The sequence below is a fragment of the Alligator mississippiensis genome, chromosome 13 (assembly GCF_030867095.1).
Source record: "Alligator mississippiensis isolate rAllMis1 chromosome 13, rAllMis1, whole genome shotgun sequence".
Lineage (NCBI taxonomy): Eukaryota > Metazoa > Chordata > Crocodylia > Alligatoridae > Alligator > Alligator mississippiensis.
Window position 1 is genome coordinate 46,229,393 of NC_081836.1, and position 16,561 is coordinate 46,245,953.

The following is a 16,561-nucleotide window of genomic DNA, read 5'->3' on the forward strand; positions in this document are numbered from 1 at the left end:
CTGTCTACAAAGATTTTAGTCTAAGGTAAACAAACCAACCTAAAATAAGACATGCACTCATTCAGAAAAAGAGAGGCCCAGACAGGTCACACATCCCTGCACTGCATACAAATTTCAAACAGATTTCCTGTAAGTTGAAGGCTAGGAACAGACTGACTTTTATTAGTAGATGTTTAGGATTGTGAATCCAAAAAAGATGACAAAGCCGGTAGGGAAACACATAGCTCCCGAGCAAGGGACTAACATTAGAGGGATGGGGGTGAGAAGAGAAACACAACTAGGTTATAGGAGATACGTTAGCCAACTAAGCAAGGGGGGGTTCATGACACAGACAGAAAGAGGATAGATACACACAAACCCGTTATGGTGGTCCGCAATGGTGGAAGAAGTGGTTTGAAGAAAAGTGTCTCGGTTCATATAGTCTCATTGCGGGGGTCCTCTTCAGGTGGAGCGGGGTCATCCATTACTGAAGAATCCTCCTGAAGTGAAGGTCCAACTGTTGCAGAGGAGGGGGTACACATAAACTGGTTTAAGTGATCAGAAACTGGTTTAGACCTGAAACAGAACATATGTTCAGTGCACATAAACCAGTTTCAAAATGGCCAAAACCAGTTTGAGATAAACCTGGCTGAATGTAATATCAAGCTTAAATGATTGAGCTCAAACTGGTTTATGCAGACCCCTTCCTGGTTTAAGTTAAACCAGAGTCTCCCAGCATCCCCCCCTGGGCTGGCCTCTCTGCTCCAGTGGAACAGGGCTGGCCCCACCCCTCTGGTCCCTGGCCGGAGTAAGGGCAGGGACCTGGCCAAACGCTGACCCTGGAAGGGAGCAGGGAAGAGGTTAATTTCCCCGCTCCCTCTCCCCGTCCCACCACCACGGACCTACATTTCTCTGCTGGCTGCTTCAGCAACAGGGGCACGGCCAGCTCCAGCAGTAGCCTGGAGTGATCTGGGTTGAATTCCACCCTCCCTGTCCCACGGACCCGAACCAGGGGCTGCCGGGTGCTCCTCCCTTGCTGCAACAGTGGCAGGGGTGCAGCCAAACACTGGCCACCATGGGCCCCTTAGGCAGGGAGGACGGTTATTTCCCTCTCCGCCCTCAGGGGATCACAGTGGGGTCTGCCCACCCTGACCGCCACCACCACTAACTCCTTGCAGGGAGCAAGAGGCAGGATAAGCCCCCTCTTGCCCCCTTCGCCAGATGCCTGCCCCCGCAACCTAAGGGGCCCTGCCGGCTGGGCTCTGGTCGCACCTCTGCCTTACCACTGGAGCAGCAAGGGAGCAGGGCCCCTGATGGTGGCAGCAGCCCCTGGCATGGTGTCCAGGGAGCACAAGCCTCTTCCCGGTGGGGAATAACCCCCTTCCTGCCTCCCCGCCTAAGAGGCCATGCTGGCCAGGCTCTGGCCATGCCCTGCCCCTGCCACTGGAGCAGCAAGGGGTGAGCAACCATGTTGGGGGCAGCAGCCCCTGTCACAGTGTCCCAGAGTGCAAGCCTCTTCCTGGTTGGGGGGCCGCACTGTGGGTCAGGGAAAGCTGCTGAGGACTGTGAAGGGCAAGCAGTAGCAGTGGTGCTAGAGGAGTTTGGGGAGCTATGGCCACCTCCAAGCCCAGGTACCACCATTCACCCTGCATAATCAGCGGCAGCTCTGGCCCCCCCACCCATGGTCCCCCCCATCAGGAAGAGGTTCGCATTCCCCAGACAACAGGACAAGGGCTGCTGCCCCCAACATGGTCACTCCCCCCTCACTGCTCCAGCGGCAGGGACGCAACCAGAGTCCGGCTAGCATGGCCCCTTAGGCAGGGGGCAGGAATGGTGATTATTCCCCCCTCCATCTGGCGTGGAGTGGGGCAAGAGGAAGCTTATCTCGCCACTCACCCAGTGCAGGGAGCGAGCAGCAGCTGTGGCAGCCGGGACAGGCAGACCCTGTTGCAGTCCCCTGAGGACAGAGGGGGTAGAGGGAGGAATAACCCCCTTCCCTGCCCTCTCTGCCTCAGGAGGCCATGCCGGATGGCATCTGGCTGCGTCCCTACTGCTGTGGCAGTGAGGGGGGAGCACCCAACAGACCCCAGCTTGGGTCCGTGGCACAGGGAGGGAGGAAGCCAGATAAGAAAGGGAGGAAGCCAGACAATAAAAGGGAGGAAGCCAGACAAGAAAGCTGATACTTTTAACAGTTTCTTTGCCTCTGTTTTCCTAAACAGGGACCAGGATATCCCACCTACCAGAGGTAGGGACAATCTTGGGGATAGCTCTATCAAGTCTTCAGTCAGTGCAGATGTAGTTAGGGATCTTCTGGAAGGGCTAGACATTTTTAAATCTGCAGGTCCAGATGCCCTCCACCCAAGGGTGTTGAGAGAGCTGGCAGGGGTCATCGCGGAGCCTTTGGCCCGGCTGTAAGAGCATTCGTGATCATCTGGCCAGGTGCCGGGGGATTGGAAACTGGCTAATGTGGTCCCAATTTTTAAGAAGGGGAGGAAGGAGGACCCAAGTAATTATAGGCCTGTAAACCTCACCTTGGTGCTCGGGAAGATCTTGGAGAGGATCATCAAGGAGCATATCTGTGGGGGGCCTGCAGGGGAGATCATGCTCAGGGGCAATCAGCATGGCTTCACCAAAGGCAGATCCTGCCAGACCAACCTGATTGCCTTTTACGACCAAGTAACTAAATTCTTGGATGATGGTGTTACTGTGGACATAGTCTTTCTAGACTTTAAGAAGGCCTTTGACACTGTCTCTCACCCCATCCTCATTAATAAATTAAGTGACTGCGGCATTGATGCCTGCACAGTTAGATGGGTAAAAAATTGGCTGATGGAGCGCACCCAGAGAGTAGTGGTGGACGAGTTGTACTCAACCTGGTGAGACGTGAGCAGTGGGGTACACCCCAGGGCTCGGTCCTCGGGCCCGCACTGTTTAACATCTTCATCAGCGACTTGGACGAGGGGGTGGAAAGCACGCTGTCCAAGTTTGCTGATGACACTAAGATGTGGGGCAAGGTGGACACGCTTGAAGGGAGAGAGAGGCTGCAAACAGATTTAGACAGACTACCAAAGTGGGCAGACAAGAATAGGATGGGGTTCAACATAGACAAATGCAGGGTGCTGCACCTTGGGAAAAGGAATCCACAGCATACATACAGGCTGGGGAGTTCCCTTCTTGAAAGCACAGAGGCGGAAAGGGATCTCGGAGTCATTATTGACTCCAAGATGAACATGAGCTGCCAATGCCAAACCGCAGCCAGCAAGGCTAGCCATACCTTGTCATGCATCCAAAGGTGCCAGCCATACCTTGTCATGCATCCAAAGGTGCATCTCAAGCCAGTCCAGAGAGGTGATACTCCCCCTCTATGTGACTTTGGTCAGCCTGCAGTTGGAGTACTTTGTCCAGTACTGGGCACCGCACTTCAAAAGGGATGTGGCCAGCCTGGAGAGGGTTCAGAGGAGGGCCACCCGCTTGGTGAGAGGGCAGCAGGACAGGCCCTACGAGGAGAGACTGAAGGACCTGAACCTGTTCAGCCTCAGCAAGAGGAGGCTGAAGGGGGACCTGGTGGCTGCCTACAAGCTCATCAGGGGAGATCAACAGCGAACAGGCAGAGCTCTTTTCTCCCCAGCACCACCCGGGGTGACAAGGAACAATGGTCATAAGCTGATGGAGAACAGGTTTAGGTTGGAGATCAGAAGGCAATATTTTACAGTTAGGGTGGCCAAAATCTGGAATCAACTTCCCAGGGAGGTGGTCCTCACCCCTACCTTGGGCATATTCAAGAGGAGGTTGGATGATCATCTGTCTGGGGTCTTGTGAACCCAGCATTCATTCCTGCCTGTGGCAGGGGGTCAGGCTAGATGATCTGTTCAGGTCCCTCCTGACCCTAGCTACTATGATACTATGAAGTAAATCCCCTCCCTGGCCAGTTCACTCCAGCCTACTACCAGGGCTGGCCACGCCCCTCCAGCACACCTTCCCTGAAGCCAAGGATGCACTCTAGTGCAGTGTTTCCCAACCTTTTATGCCCCACGGCACACTTACCTAAATAAAAAAGCACCGTGGCACACCGGACACAGAGTGGGGAGAGGGCACGTAGCCAGCCAGACACGGACCAGGAGGGGGAAATGCACAGCCATCCAGACACCAACAGTGGGGGCGTGGCGTGCAGCCAGCCAGACAGCGACATGTGGGTGACACACGGCCACCCAGATGGCATTCTGGGCTGGAGCTATGCTCCCAGTCTGTCCATGTCCACAGCAGCAGCAGGCGGGGGAGGGGGGGGAATAGCTCTAGACAGGCAGGGGGCGTGGCTTCAGCCCCAAATGCTGCGGCACACCTGGACTTGCCTGACAGCACATGCCGCATTACACCGCTTGGGAAACGCTGCTCTTGCGCCCTCCAGCTCGTGCCCTGAGTGACTTCAGGCATGTGCCTGCATTTCCTCAATCCAGAGGGAATATCTTTTCAGTCACAAACTGGTTCAATCTAGCCAGGTTAGACTAACCTGCAAAGATTGAATCAATTCAGGCTCCAGGTTTTTGAATGTCTGCGCCTAGTCGAAATTCTGTTGCTGTCACCCTGTACCTGCTCTCCAGTCTTGCCCATGCAGTTCAACTATCCTAAGGGAGACGTCCCACACAAACTCTTTGCTGTCTACCTTTCAATCTCTTTTTGCACCCTGCAAAAGTGACCATTAGAACAATTATTCTGAATGGGAATGCTCTTTTGAAAAATAAAGATTGATTTTTTTTAGTTCACCTTGGCATGCAAGTCATCTGTATTTCTGTCTGAATACATTAAATGACTATGTCTAAGCCAGGGTCCCATTAAACAACTGATTCCGGTTGACTGTCCTTGCTCTTTTTCCCCTAACATTTTACATTAGTCAAACTGACAGCAAAGTCTTCCTGACTCTTAAACTTTGAGGCTAAAAGAAACAATTATAATCAACTACTCTGATACCCTGAAAAAAATTCCCCTCAGTAATTTCTGCATGCATCAAGCTGATGGCTTCTGGCTGAACTAGAATATATCTTGTAAAAAGATGCTCAATCAGGATGTAAAAACTTCAGCGACCTTCCTCTCCCTTGTGCTACAACCTCTTTGAACTGCTGGTCCAAAGGAGGCACAACCATTTTATTCAGCTGGGGAATCCGCAGGAAGCAGAGCTAGCAAAGCAGTTCTGTATCACTTGCCTTGCCCCCCACTCCCATTATCTGAATGTGACCAAGCTAAATGGTGGATTACTGGAGTGTAGCTGTATTCCAGCCACCTCCAACTGCTGGGATGTCCCCTTTGGTTGCTCAAATTTACAAGGGCTGAATCAGCCACCAACATGAAGCAGAATCAATAGCACAAAGGTGGTGCATTCCCCCTTTGCTTTTGTATTGACCACAGTTCAATTTACCCTGAGGACTGAGACTCTCTTTTATGACCTCCCTGTAGATGAATTTGGAGAATGAGGATGGTTTGTAGGAGGAGGCCTTTGCGCATCAAGCCATCTTTTCTTTTTAACCGCCTCTTCATAGTACCTATGTCTAGGAAGCTGGGTTCATACTGTTTTTTGTATTCGGGCAAAAGGCTGCTAACACTGGGTAACAGGCTTGTTTTTACTGGCCCAACTCCCATGCACACACAGAGATGTCTAGCTCATCTTACCCAGGGCTTTGAACTCAAGTTACCTTACCTGGCATAGATGAAGCTCAGGCAAGGCTGCAGCTCATGGTAGTGGCAATTCAACTTTTCTGTGAGGACAACACAGGATGGCTAGTGCAAACACTTTACTTTTAATCCAGTCACACTTTGCAACTCAGGTGTTTGTTTTGCTGCATGACTACTTTTAGTTCTGCTTTCCTAAGTAGAGGGGAGTTAACTTCAGCACAGAGAACTCAGGTTAATGCTGGAAACAGGACAATCTCAATTAAGACATAATTATTTTAACTATTATTCCTCTGCATACAGCAACCAAGAGGTTTAAAGATTTAAAGTTTGGATGCTTATCTAGCTAAGGTGATCTGACCCCAGCTGACTTCCTGCCCCTGGGCCAGGGGGCTGGACCTGATGATCCCGCAAAGTCCCTTCCAGCCCTAATGTCTATGAAAGTTAAATAAATTACAGAAACTATTTTTTATTGTTTTGCAAAAGCAAAAAGCAGTTGTTTCTTTTGGAAAAAAGGATTTCTAGCAAAAAGAACAATTGTGAATACTTGTAAAATACGTCTCATCTTGATGTATGAGACCCTCAACACCAGTTACTTCACTTTTTTGGAAATAATCTACCATTTCAAGTTTCCATATCAATCTAAACACAATAGGGTCATTACAGTTTACTGTGCCATTATCCTTGGGTTATATCAGGGCCTGTGAAGACAGTCAATTTCACTGATTGAGATTTTGTTCCTTGCTTTAAAAATATCCAAAAATAAACAAATAAAAATGGAAAACCAAAGCTGAAAATCAGAATTGTATATACTCTAGTATCCCAAGCGAGACTATATTATACTGTTTACTGAGATTCTTACTGTTAGCTTTCCTCTCTCTGGGTGTTTCTTGCTCTGTATCTTTGGGACCAGAGCCCAAGAGAACCAATGGACAAAAATCTGAGCTGAGTTGGAGACTCATCCTACAAATTCACCAGAAGGACAAATGTTTTCACTCGTGAAATACCACACAGTAGATGCCTCTAAGGGCAGAGGTTCCATTTACCTCCAAATGAAATGATTTATAAAGCTTTGTTTTACCTTAACGAGACTGTTGCAATCCAAATTAAACACACAACATCCACTGTTTTTTTCCAACATGCAGAGAGCATCTTTAAAGAACTGTACATAAAAAGGCCTTTACTTATGTTACTAATAATCCACTCAATTATTAATGCCCCAATCCACAGTGGAGCAGGATCAAGGCACAAAATGGAAATAATTTCAAACAGCAAGTTTACTTTTTGCCATCTGGGTTATTACTTACTTTTGCATGTCGTTCAACTTGGAAAATTAAACTAAACTGATCAGTTGCAGATAGCAGAGCATCTGTTTCATTGTCCCGTTCGCCTGCACTTAACACAAACAAGCATCAGAGCATCCTGTTAAACACTACTGAAGATTTTTTTTAATCTACCCCCCACACACACTAGTCTATTTCCATTGCCCCTTTTTTAAAAAACTAATGAAACCATTAATATTTAATTGGGTGGCACCAATTAAAAAGGCTGATCAAAAGTAAGCATGAGAAAAAAATGTTCTAGTTTCTTGAGGTAGTCTCATCAACATCACATTTCTGTACAGCAAAAGGAGCTAATCTACCTGAAGCGGTTCGAGTTTTGCACGCGACAGCGGTTTAATGATCTTTAGCCACCTAGTAACTACGATTTCAATATGCTGTATACCAGCAGTTCCCAATCTGTGGTATGCGTACCACCAGTGGTCTACAGACAACCTGTCAGTGGTACATGTTAACAGATTTATTATAATTATTTTACATGACAAAAATTTGCTGGTGGTACTTAAGGTTGTATCATTTTAAATTGGTGGTGCGCAATCTGTCAGTTTGGGAACTGCTGCTATATATCATAACTTAGTGGTTCTCAACCTTTTTAGAGCGCCCCTCCATATATTTTGTGAACAGCACCCTGTTGTAAAAGCTAACTTATTTATTACAGTGCTTTACCTCCTTGCCAAGGGGCTGGGCAGCAAGGCCAGGGGAACAGCCAAGCAGGGACTGTGCCTGATCCTGTGCTTACCTGTTTATCTCCTCACATCTACATCCTTCAAAGGATCCCTGGGTGTCCCTATGCCGTAGCTGAGAATCACTGCCACAACCACCAATTCGCTGCCATCAATTCACAGCAGCCGAAGAATGAGTTCTCACACCCTCCTGTTCCAAAGGCGGAAACTCCTGTAGCTGCAGGACACGTAACTCAGCAAGCAATCCCGTGGACACCCAGCAGCAAACAACAATTGATTTACGGTACAAGCCAGTCTGTTCTTACAATAGCATACAAACTCCCGTAGCCAAAACTTCCCACGCTATATCAGCATTACAATATCCTGGTGCTTTATAAAAAGGTGGGAATCTAAACTTTTTTTTTTTTTTAAATAACGTTGTACTCTTAAGTGCTGTAGATAAACACTCGACATGATCAGCACTCCCTAAAGGCTCAACAACCAAAGTACTACTAAAATAAATCCTGACTGCGTTCGTTGTTAAAAGTCTCATCGCTTTATGCTGCTCTGGGAACCCGACTCCTGAGTTTCGACTGGTTGAGCGGGGTTACTCCGTGCACTTCTGTTTGGCAGGGCGCCGTCCGGTGTCCCCCGCAACGGAGCGGGCGGCTTTCCTTCACCCCAGTGTGTACAGCAGGACGAAGCCATAGCCCACCGCAGGGATCCTCCCCTCCAGACCTATCGACCTGCTTCTCTCCAGCCCACTTGCCAGAGCTGCCATCCTCCCAAGCGCTGTACAACACATCCCAGAGGCACCTGCCCTGGGCCAAGTGCTGCAGGCAGGACGCACCCTGCGGCTCGGGGCAAGGATGGGCACCTCCAACCCGGGCGGCAGGGAGAGGCACAGGCTGGTGCCAGGGCCCAGTGGGGGATGGGGACAAGCCAAGGGGCAACACCAGGGCGGGGCCGAGCCCGTCGCACGCCGGGCCATGGGCGCGCGGGGCGCCCCTGCCGGGCCGGAGCCGCCCGCTCCCCCGCGCGCAGCAGCCGGCGCGGGCAGGCGGAGGCGGAGGCGGAGGCGGAAGCGGGAGGAGGCCGCGTCTCCCTCAGCCTTGCCCAGGCCGCCGCCGGCTGCAGCAGTCCCGGCCCGGCGCCGAGGTAGGAGCCGGCGCTGCCCGCGGGGAGCGGGGGGGATGGCGGCGGCCGCCGCTCCGCCTCCTCCTCGCGGGGCCTGGGGCCTCCTCCCGCGGGGGACGCGGGCAGCGCACGGGCGACTCGCGCGACTAAACCGGCTCGGGGCGGGCCCGCCTCCACCCCCCGCCCCGGCCTGGATGGGCCCGGCCGCTTGGCGCGGTGGGCGCGGGGCTCGTGTCCGTGCGGACAGGCGGGGCGGGGGTGCAGGCGCTGGGTGTGGTTTAACACGAGCCATAAACGCAGTTTTAGGTCCTTGAAGCGGCCTGCAGGGTCCCTCCTCCCGCCTCCATTGTCTCTGTCCTCCTTGTTGCAGCCCCTGAGCAAAAGGGAAACCCGCGCTGGGAGCCTGATTGTAGCGCCAGGGCCCACAGCTGCGACATGAGGTGTCTGGTCTGTTCCCTGTAAGCGCGCTGCTTGAAGCGCCCGCAGGTCAGACTTCAGGACGAAAAGTGGTCTTCAAGTTGATGCTGCCCCCCTTAAATTTTTGGACCTTGGGGAACTGGGCACTTTTTTTTTTTTTTTTTTATGAATAATTACAAGATTGAACCGATAAACTGAGAAGGCAAGAAGCATGTTTATATTCAGGGGGAAAAATGTAATTTTTTTGTACTTGAGGGCAATGTAAGTGAGGTGTTGAGGAACTGGAATGACTGGATTGAAATGTTTTGTAATATGTGGCCTAGATTTTATAGGACGCGCTGAAATCCATGCTCAGCGTCTTTCTCGTTCCTCTGATTTAAATAAGAAAATACTGTTCCTCTAATTATACACAAGCCTGTCAGTAACTTCACTTCAATTGTTAAGGAGGTCGAATGGCCAAGCTGGCACTGATCATCCAGAAGAAGGTTCAAGAACAACCCTGAAGGCTCCAACATGTCAAAAGAAATGCAAGAGCTGCAGAAGCAGTGGCGCTTCATGATGAAATCCATCCACAGCAACTCCAATGTGGGTTTCGGATTCGATTATTATTTGATAGAGTGTGTTTACATAATGCTTCTCCAGCTGTCTTTGCTTGGATGTCACACCTCATTTTATGATAAGGATATAATTACAAAAGTCACATTTGAATTTTTCATCATGAGAAAATTAGATCCCCTCTTTTTCTTTCTTTTTTTTTAAGAGGGCATGGGGGAGGAACAAGCCACCATAACGTATTTTTAATTTAAAAGCATTTCTATGGGATTCATTAAAGTAACATCTGAATGGCTCACAACAGGCAGTAAACATTTATCCCCATTTTACATACAAGGAAACTTGAAGCATAAATTTGGAATTCAGATATAGTAGTATGAAGTTTTAAGACGTGTTGTATCTCTTTAACTATATAAATATAATTAAGATAATAAGTATAATTAAAGCAATACAACTTTGTAGTGTAGATCCATCTGTGGAGTCCTTAATGTTCAAGGGAGGGCAATTTATGGATCTGCTGCTAACCTATAGTCCCTGAAAACAAATTGTTTTTGCACCTGTTTTAGTGTGACCTTAGTACCTGGCCTGTTATATGACTTTCAACATTGAAACAAATGTTAATCACTGGATTAAAAATTACAGTTGGTAAAAACCCCATACGCTATAGACTTGCATACTTCATTTACTGTTAGTTTTTTACTGTTATTTATAGCATGGTTCATCTGTATCACATATATTTAACAGAATATCTTTTGTAAACTATCTTATGCTATTAGTGAGGACTCCTGCTTCCACATTGATTTTTCCCCCTTTGTTTTCAAGTACCATTATGTTCTAGCTTCTAAATTTAGGTGTACTAAAATACATTTGATTTAGCAAAATAGATTATATATCTCCACATCTGCTTTGACATGTGCTGCAAAACTATTTCCTTGATATGCCACTCGTGATAGAATTTGTAAGGCATTCGTATACAAGGATGGTGAGTACAGTGCAAATATGTACCAAGCCAGACGGTTCTCCGTGCTTCTGACATTGTGCAGCCATTGCCTATAACACGAATTAATCACTTGTGTACTTACACAATTATTGTACCCAAAATTTCATTAAAGTAGTTTAAGATCATAAAAGATTTATGAAGCAAACACCTAATCTAATTCAACTTTTCTTCTTTCAATCCCCTACAGGTTGTTGCTTTTATGAACTCTCGAATTGGCCAATACTTAGATGATCATCCTTTTGTTGCCTTGTCGCTGTTGGTGTTTATTGCAGTTTCTGCTATTCCTGTTGCATTCTTTCTGATGTTTGTGGTTGCAACAGCTGTCATGGCCTGTATTGGAGTTATAATCATGGAAGGTATTTTATTTATTTTCTTTTCCTCCCCTTTTAAGCCTTTTTTTATTTTCAGGATTTTCCTTTCTCTCCCCTCTCTCATGCCCAGCTCTTGATCCAACTGAATTTAAAAGATTTTTTCTGAAGTTCTCAGCTTTCAGCATCAACAAAAGTCTTAATGCTGGAATAATAATCTAATTAAAAAAGGAAATAGGATTTCCCTGTCTTGGGTACAGTTAATCCCAATGCGGATGCTGTTAAACCTCTTATCTTTGCCTTGGATAGCTTTCATCTCTGGCCTGCAAGGAGATTTACGAAGAGCATGTTGTGTGGGATTTTTCCTTTTAGATGATAACAGATAGCATGTACTGAAACTTCTCTTCTGAAGTATACCTCCACATACCCTGTCTTCCACCAGCTATGTGGGCCTAATCATTTACTTCACCCTAATCCAAGGAAAGGTCACTGTGGGCCAGAGGATCCACCTGGGAGAACAAATAAGAGGCCAGCATCTAGTGTAAGAGGAATGCACATGGCTGTAATGGCTGTAGTACCTTTCCATGGTGGAGAAGGACAGCTAGGGAGGTCCAGGCCAATGCAGATTTAGAGGATTCATGTCTGAGTCCCAGAGATGCTAAGCCTCTGTGCTGAAGCTCTTAGCCTCCTTCGATCCCTGGAGACCTGAACAAAGCCTGCTAAAAACAAACATCACTCCTCAAGACTGATCAGAGAAAAACTCTGTAGGGAGACTGCCTCTCCTTTAGGGGATGTCATACAACTGGGGACCTTGGGTCTTTGACCTGCATTGTGAACAGAACTAATGTGCACTTTTAAATTACTGCTGGTCTGAATTTAGGATTGCAGTAGACCTGCAGCGAATACTTTCTTTGTTTTCAATATGTACTTGATGTACAATAGTATGTACAGTATTCATGCAAGTAACAAATTGGTTCTTCCTTGCTAGGTGTTGTAATATCAGCAGGTGGAATAGCTCTTCTTTGTGTGCTGGGTGGCCTAGGGCTGCTTTCCTTGGCAGTTTCTGGAGTAATGAGTATTTGTTATGTAGCGTTTACAACTCTGATCAACTACTGGTACACTCCAAAGTAAGTATCAACATTTCACTCTGTACAATAATGTCACATTTTAACTGTAGTTGCACATACTACCTTGTATGTTAAGCAGTGGATAATTTGTTGCTTGGAGTAATAATAAACATCAGCTTTGAATATTACAGTATTTCTGTTTACCCTGATAAGACTTAATATTGGGACCTTCAGACCCTGTTTTCTTTGTAAGGAAAAGGAGGAAGAAATAGTTATCAAGTGTGTCTTGTGTAAGTCTAGAAATAGACATCACCAGTGAAGTGGCTATGTCCCAGCACAGCTGATCTGCTTTACTGGGTGAAGCACACAACACCCGTTTTCCCACCTCTTGATCTTGCCCTGCTTGTAAAGACATGCCCCCAGCAATCTCTGGGGTTACCAAAGATTGTCAGGGGTACATTAAGCCAGGACACTCCAGTACAGTCCCAGGGCTGGGCTTCCAATTAGCTGATTCGCAGTTTCAACCCCTGGCCCCCAGCAGAGCAAGTTCCATACTCTGGTGAAGTCCCAGGGACAGGATTGCCAATCAGCTAATTGGCAGCCCCAGCCCTGGGACTGCATCAGTGTGTCCCGGCTTTCCCTGCTTGCAGAAACATACCCCCAGCACTCTCTAGGCAAGTCTGTAGAAGCAACGGAAGTTGAGGTTCCTATTTCCAGAGCCTCGCCATGGAGATTGCCAAGGGCACGTGTCTGAAAGTGGGTAAAATTAAGTAGGTGCTCCCTGGTCTGGAGGGGCCTAATTCTGTGCAGGAATTGGCAGGGTATACAGGATCAGGCTCTTCAAGCCCAGGAAGTGCCTGCCCAGGGCAGTGGGAGAGCACAGGCTGCTTTGGGCTGTCTGCACTCTCCTGTCATAAAGCAAATCGATGTCGGCTGTAATAAATAGTACAATTTATTACTGCCTTTAATTGCTGCTGCCTTATGGCATGATGGATGCCTGTTTGCTGTCTCTTTGTGCCACTGTAAATATTTGTATGGCTGCACAAAGCGACATCTGTTTCTACCCTGATTAACTTCATTCTGCATTAGTAAATACAAACAGTTAAAATGCTTTACATGGTAATGGCCTAGCAAAGTTCAGAGACTGCTTTAGATTTTAAGGGTGTGAATGTGCTAAATAGAAATGAGTTAAACCACTTTGAAGAAACACAATTACAGGAATGTTTTCTTTTAAAAGAAAACAAACTTATCTACTAAAACTTTTATTTCTCCCTCAGCTTTCTAGAAACTCAGGTACAGTTTTAGCAATGGGTCGGGTTTCAATCATTTGACATTAAATTTGCAAGTCCTACAACATCCTTGGCATTTTTACTGTTACTAATTCCTTAAATTACTAAAGCTGAAGAAACTTGAATAACTAAAAGGCCTGTTACATATGTATGATTTGTCTTTACTTCCTACACTTATCACCTCAAAAAAAAGAAAACAGAATAATTTTACTTTGTTTATAGCCAGATTTGCTTTATGGTTCTCCCACATTAATACTATTATGCAACATTTGTGTAGCAGTTACTGTAAGACAATATCTATTTGAAAAACAAAACATTTTAGGAGCATTATGGAGGAATTTACTAGTCTTAGGTTTTGTAAAATTTATCATTTATATTTATGTTGTAATGTATATCTTGGCTGAAGTTAGTCTGAGAGGATTCCTTCTAACCAGCTAGTCATCTTTTCCCAGCATGCAACCTTGAGAGAGGAAATATTTGAGCCCAGCTACTCTACAAATGCAACTAAGTCAGGACTCATAGTGTCAATCGGACCTTGACCACATTCTGTAATTAAGCCAAAGCCTTCAGGGTCCCACAGAGTACAGTGAAGGTCCTGGCTATACAAAAACAGGAATCATGTTTTTAACTGAGTCTGGAACAAGTGCATTGTAAGTGGTCCAACAGACTGTATTACCTATATATTTAAATGAGGGCAGTCATGTTTACATGTGACATATCTTTGTGAGGATTGCAAATAGCCTGCTTTTATTACTACTCAAAAATAGCTCTATCCAGTAGCACTTTGGCTCCAAATCACCCTTTCTGGGGAGACATGATAAAGGGAGGAAACCTTTCAGATCCCTTCTCAGTATTTTTCCTGAGTTTGTTCCATCAGTACAGCAGTGCCTCTTCTACGTACCCCACCCATGGATCTTATGAGATTTGCAGAAACAAAAGGCTACTATGCCTCTTCCAGAAGATTTCTGAACATTTAGCAAAGTCTACTCAAAAAGCGATATGTCTGTTAGTCTTCATGTTGCTCGGCTTAGTCTTGGTGAGAAAGCAAAACCTTTTGTGAAAGCAAAAGGCAATAAAAAATCATTGTTCTATTCTACAGAAGTCAAGCAATGGATCAAGAAGCAAATGGAAATGGTTTCTCACTGAACAGTTCTCCCAACTCTGACCCTTCTGTCAATAACAAGAGCAAATAAATGGGACCTTTCCATCTTCTCTGATATGCCTTGATTGTTCAGTTCTGAATTTAGACATTTTATTCATTTACCTGTTGAATAGTCAAGTTTTGTGTGAAGTTTGTGGAAACAGAATCAATATGCATCTTTGGTTGTCACTGTAAAATGGTGTAAAATGAACAGTAACTCATCAAGAGTCAGTGCGTTGTGATAGTAAATGTACAGACCCTGGGAAGCAATCCCTGTTAATATGGTGCGGGATTATAACTAGTGCCAACTCCCACTAAAGTTGGTGGCAGACTGAGTAAGGAAGGACTGCGCACTTCAGATTTTAAACGTTGGTGTAAGAATACGAACAACCAACAGATGGGGAATCAAAGTAGAATGTCTTTAATGCATCCTTGTGGCAACTGGATGTTTTTTACACATGGAAAATAACGATGCCCAACAACAGTGACGCTTATGAACGTTAAAAAATAATTTCAAGCCTTAGTAATTTTTTTCAAAATACTTGTGTGTTGAAAAACTAAGCTTGCCTCACATTAATTGTATACATTGTTGGTAAAGCAAAGTAAGAGAGGGGTTTGCTATGTATAACTGATCATCTAAGCTTTTACATACACTTGAATGTTACATTATTCAGAAAGGTTATCTTCCTTGTTCTTTCCTTCCCACAGCATGTGGTATGGCCCTGGTGTTTTGGCTTGTATTTAAAAATGCCTATTTTATTTGAGTTTTTGTTCTCTGTTTATGCATCTTTGGTGTGAGCCTTATTACATTTTGTAGTTACTGTAAGCATTTTCTTTTAAGCAGTAACCAGGTATCTCTAAGATATTTAGTTTAATAAAATGCTATTTATTTATGTGTTTTTGTTTTTGTCATTCCATCCTCACTGAAATAAAAACAGTTAAAATTAAAAGAAGATTCCTTAACATTAAAATTTAACTCTGTGTTACTGTAATCTGGTAGATTATTTCTAAATAAATTTCACAGCCCCAAATTGTAGTTAGCTTGCCATTCCTGAGGGACACTCTACTCGACTTGCCTTCAAAGGAGAAGCATAATCCTTGATTCTTAGTCAGTATAATATGGTACAGCACTCCTGAGTTACAGTCAAGCCCCTCCCTCATTAGGGAGGTGCCAATTTACCTCTGTCCCATGCAGTTTTTGAATTAGGCAGAAATCTTCTATCCTAAACTAATAGGTTGGATTTAAAACATTAACACAGGCTCTTTAATTTAAATTAACATAATGTAACATCATGTAATAAATCTCTTCTTGCTCCTTTTGCATGTCTCATTTCAGCACTTTATATATTTCAAAGACTGTTTGATCCTTGATAGCTTCAGAATATTGCTCCAGTCTTTTTGCTTGATGATTGCACTATCAGATAATCTATTATATTTAATGAAACAACACTGGGACACAGTTTTCACTTCGACTTTTCTCTGCGCTAGAAAGCATGGGTGTCTGGTACCTCTTGAGTAAGGGGGGGGGGCACATGCCCCCCCCTCACAACAGTCATTGATGGGGGGGGGGTCCCCAGGCGGCTGATCCCACTGGCCGGGGGGGGGGGGGGGGGGGGGGGTCCCCCACAGCTGACCCCACTAACCGGATGGGGGTTGTTCCCTGCAGCTGATCTCACTCACCATAAAAGCGGCCACACCACTTCCAGAACTCCCACAGCCACTTCTGGAAGCAGCACAGCTGCTTTTGCTGGTAGCCCTGCTCCTCGGCTGGCGCTTACAGGGGGGGCACTGGTGCTCCCGCTGGCCCTCCTACCCGCCAGCTAAACAGGGAGTGCAGCCTAACAGGGTACACGGCGCTCTTGGGGATGCACGTTCACCCCCTATGTATCGCCCCTGCTGGAAAGTTTGTCATGTAAATATGCAAGGATGAGGCCAACCTCAGCTGTGCACTCTAGTCCTAATTCATTAAAGTGTTAGATATTTGCAGGATTGGCATCCATAAGGAGAA

The 16,561-nt window shown here is 46.2% G+C and overlaps 2 protein-coding genes across 14 annotated transcripts in view; one reads left to right on the forward strand and one right to left on the reverse strand.

Moving 5' to 3' along the window:
- Nucleotides 1–8,630, reverse strand: part of DNAH3 (dynein axonemal heavy chain 3) — a 125,958-nt gene extending 117,328 nt beyond the window's left edge. For 2 of the 12 annotated variants that reach the window (XM_059716225.1, XM_059716236.1), the window contains exon 1: nucleotides 359–8,630. The gene's annotated coding sequence lies outside the window, so the exon portion shown is untranslated. Of the gene's footprint in view, nucleotides 1–354 lie in introns of all 12 variants that reach the window. The other 10 variants (XM_059716230.1, XM_059716228.1, XM_059716235.1 and 7 more) reach the window with 9 other exon arrangements.
- A 79-nt stretch (nucleotides 8,631–8,709) lies between these two features.
- Nucleotides 8,710–15,446, forward strand: LDAF1 (lipid droplet assembly factor 1). 2 transcript variants are annotated; one of them, XM_019494695.2, is made up of 5 exons: nucleotides 8,710–8,800; nucleotides 9,641–9,781; nucleotides 10,936–11,104; nucleotides 12,045–12,183; nucleotides 14,512–15,446. In XM_019494695.2, exons 2-5 carry the CDS (start codon nucleotides 9,710–9,712, stop codon nucleotides 14,603–14,605), a joined length of 474 nt encoding a protein of 157 aa, XP_019350240.1. In that variant the 5' UTR covers nucleotides 8,710–8,800; nucleotides 9,641–9,709; the 3' UTR covers nucleotides 14,606–15,446. The 2 variants fall into 2 exon arrangements, with proteins under 2 accessions (XP_019350240.1, XP_019350241.1); XM_019494696.2 differs by lacking the exon at nucleotides 8,710–8,800 and adding an exon at nucleotides 9,280–9,398.
- The last annotated feature ends 1,115 nt before the right edge of the window (nucleotides 15,447–16,561 follow it).

Coding starts and splice junctions, on each gene's coding strand:
- LDAF1 (XM_019494695.2), top strand. CDS start 9,710: ATGTCAAAAGAAATGCAAGAGCTGCAGAAGCAGTGGCGCTTCATGATG. Junction 9,782..10,935: donor CCATCCACAGCAACTCCAAT/GTGGGTTTCGGA, acceptor AATCCCCTACAG/GTTGTTGCTTTTATGAACTC. Junction 11,105..12,044: donor TGGAGTTATAATCATGGAAG/GTATTTTATTTA, acceptor CTTCCTTGCTAG/GTGTTGTAATATCAGCAGGT.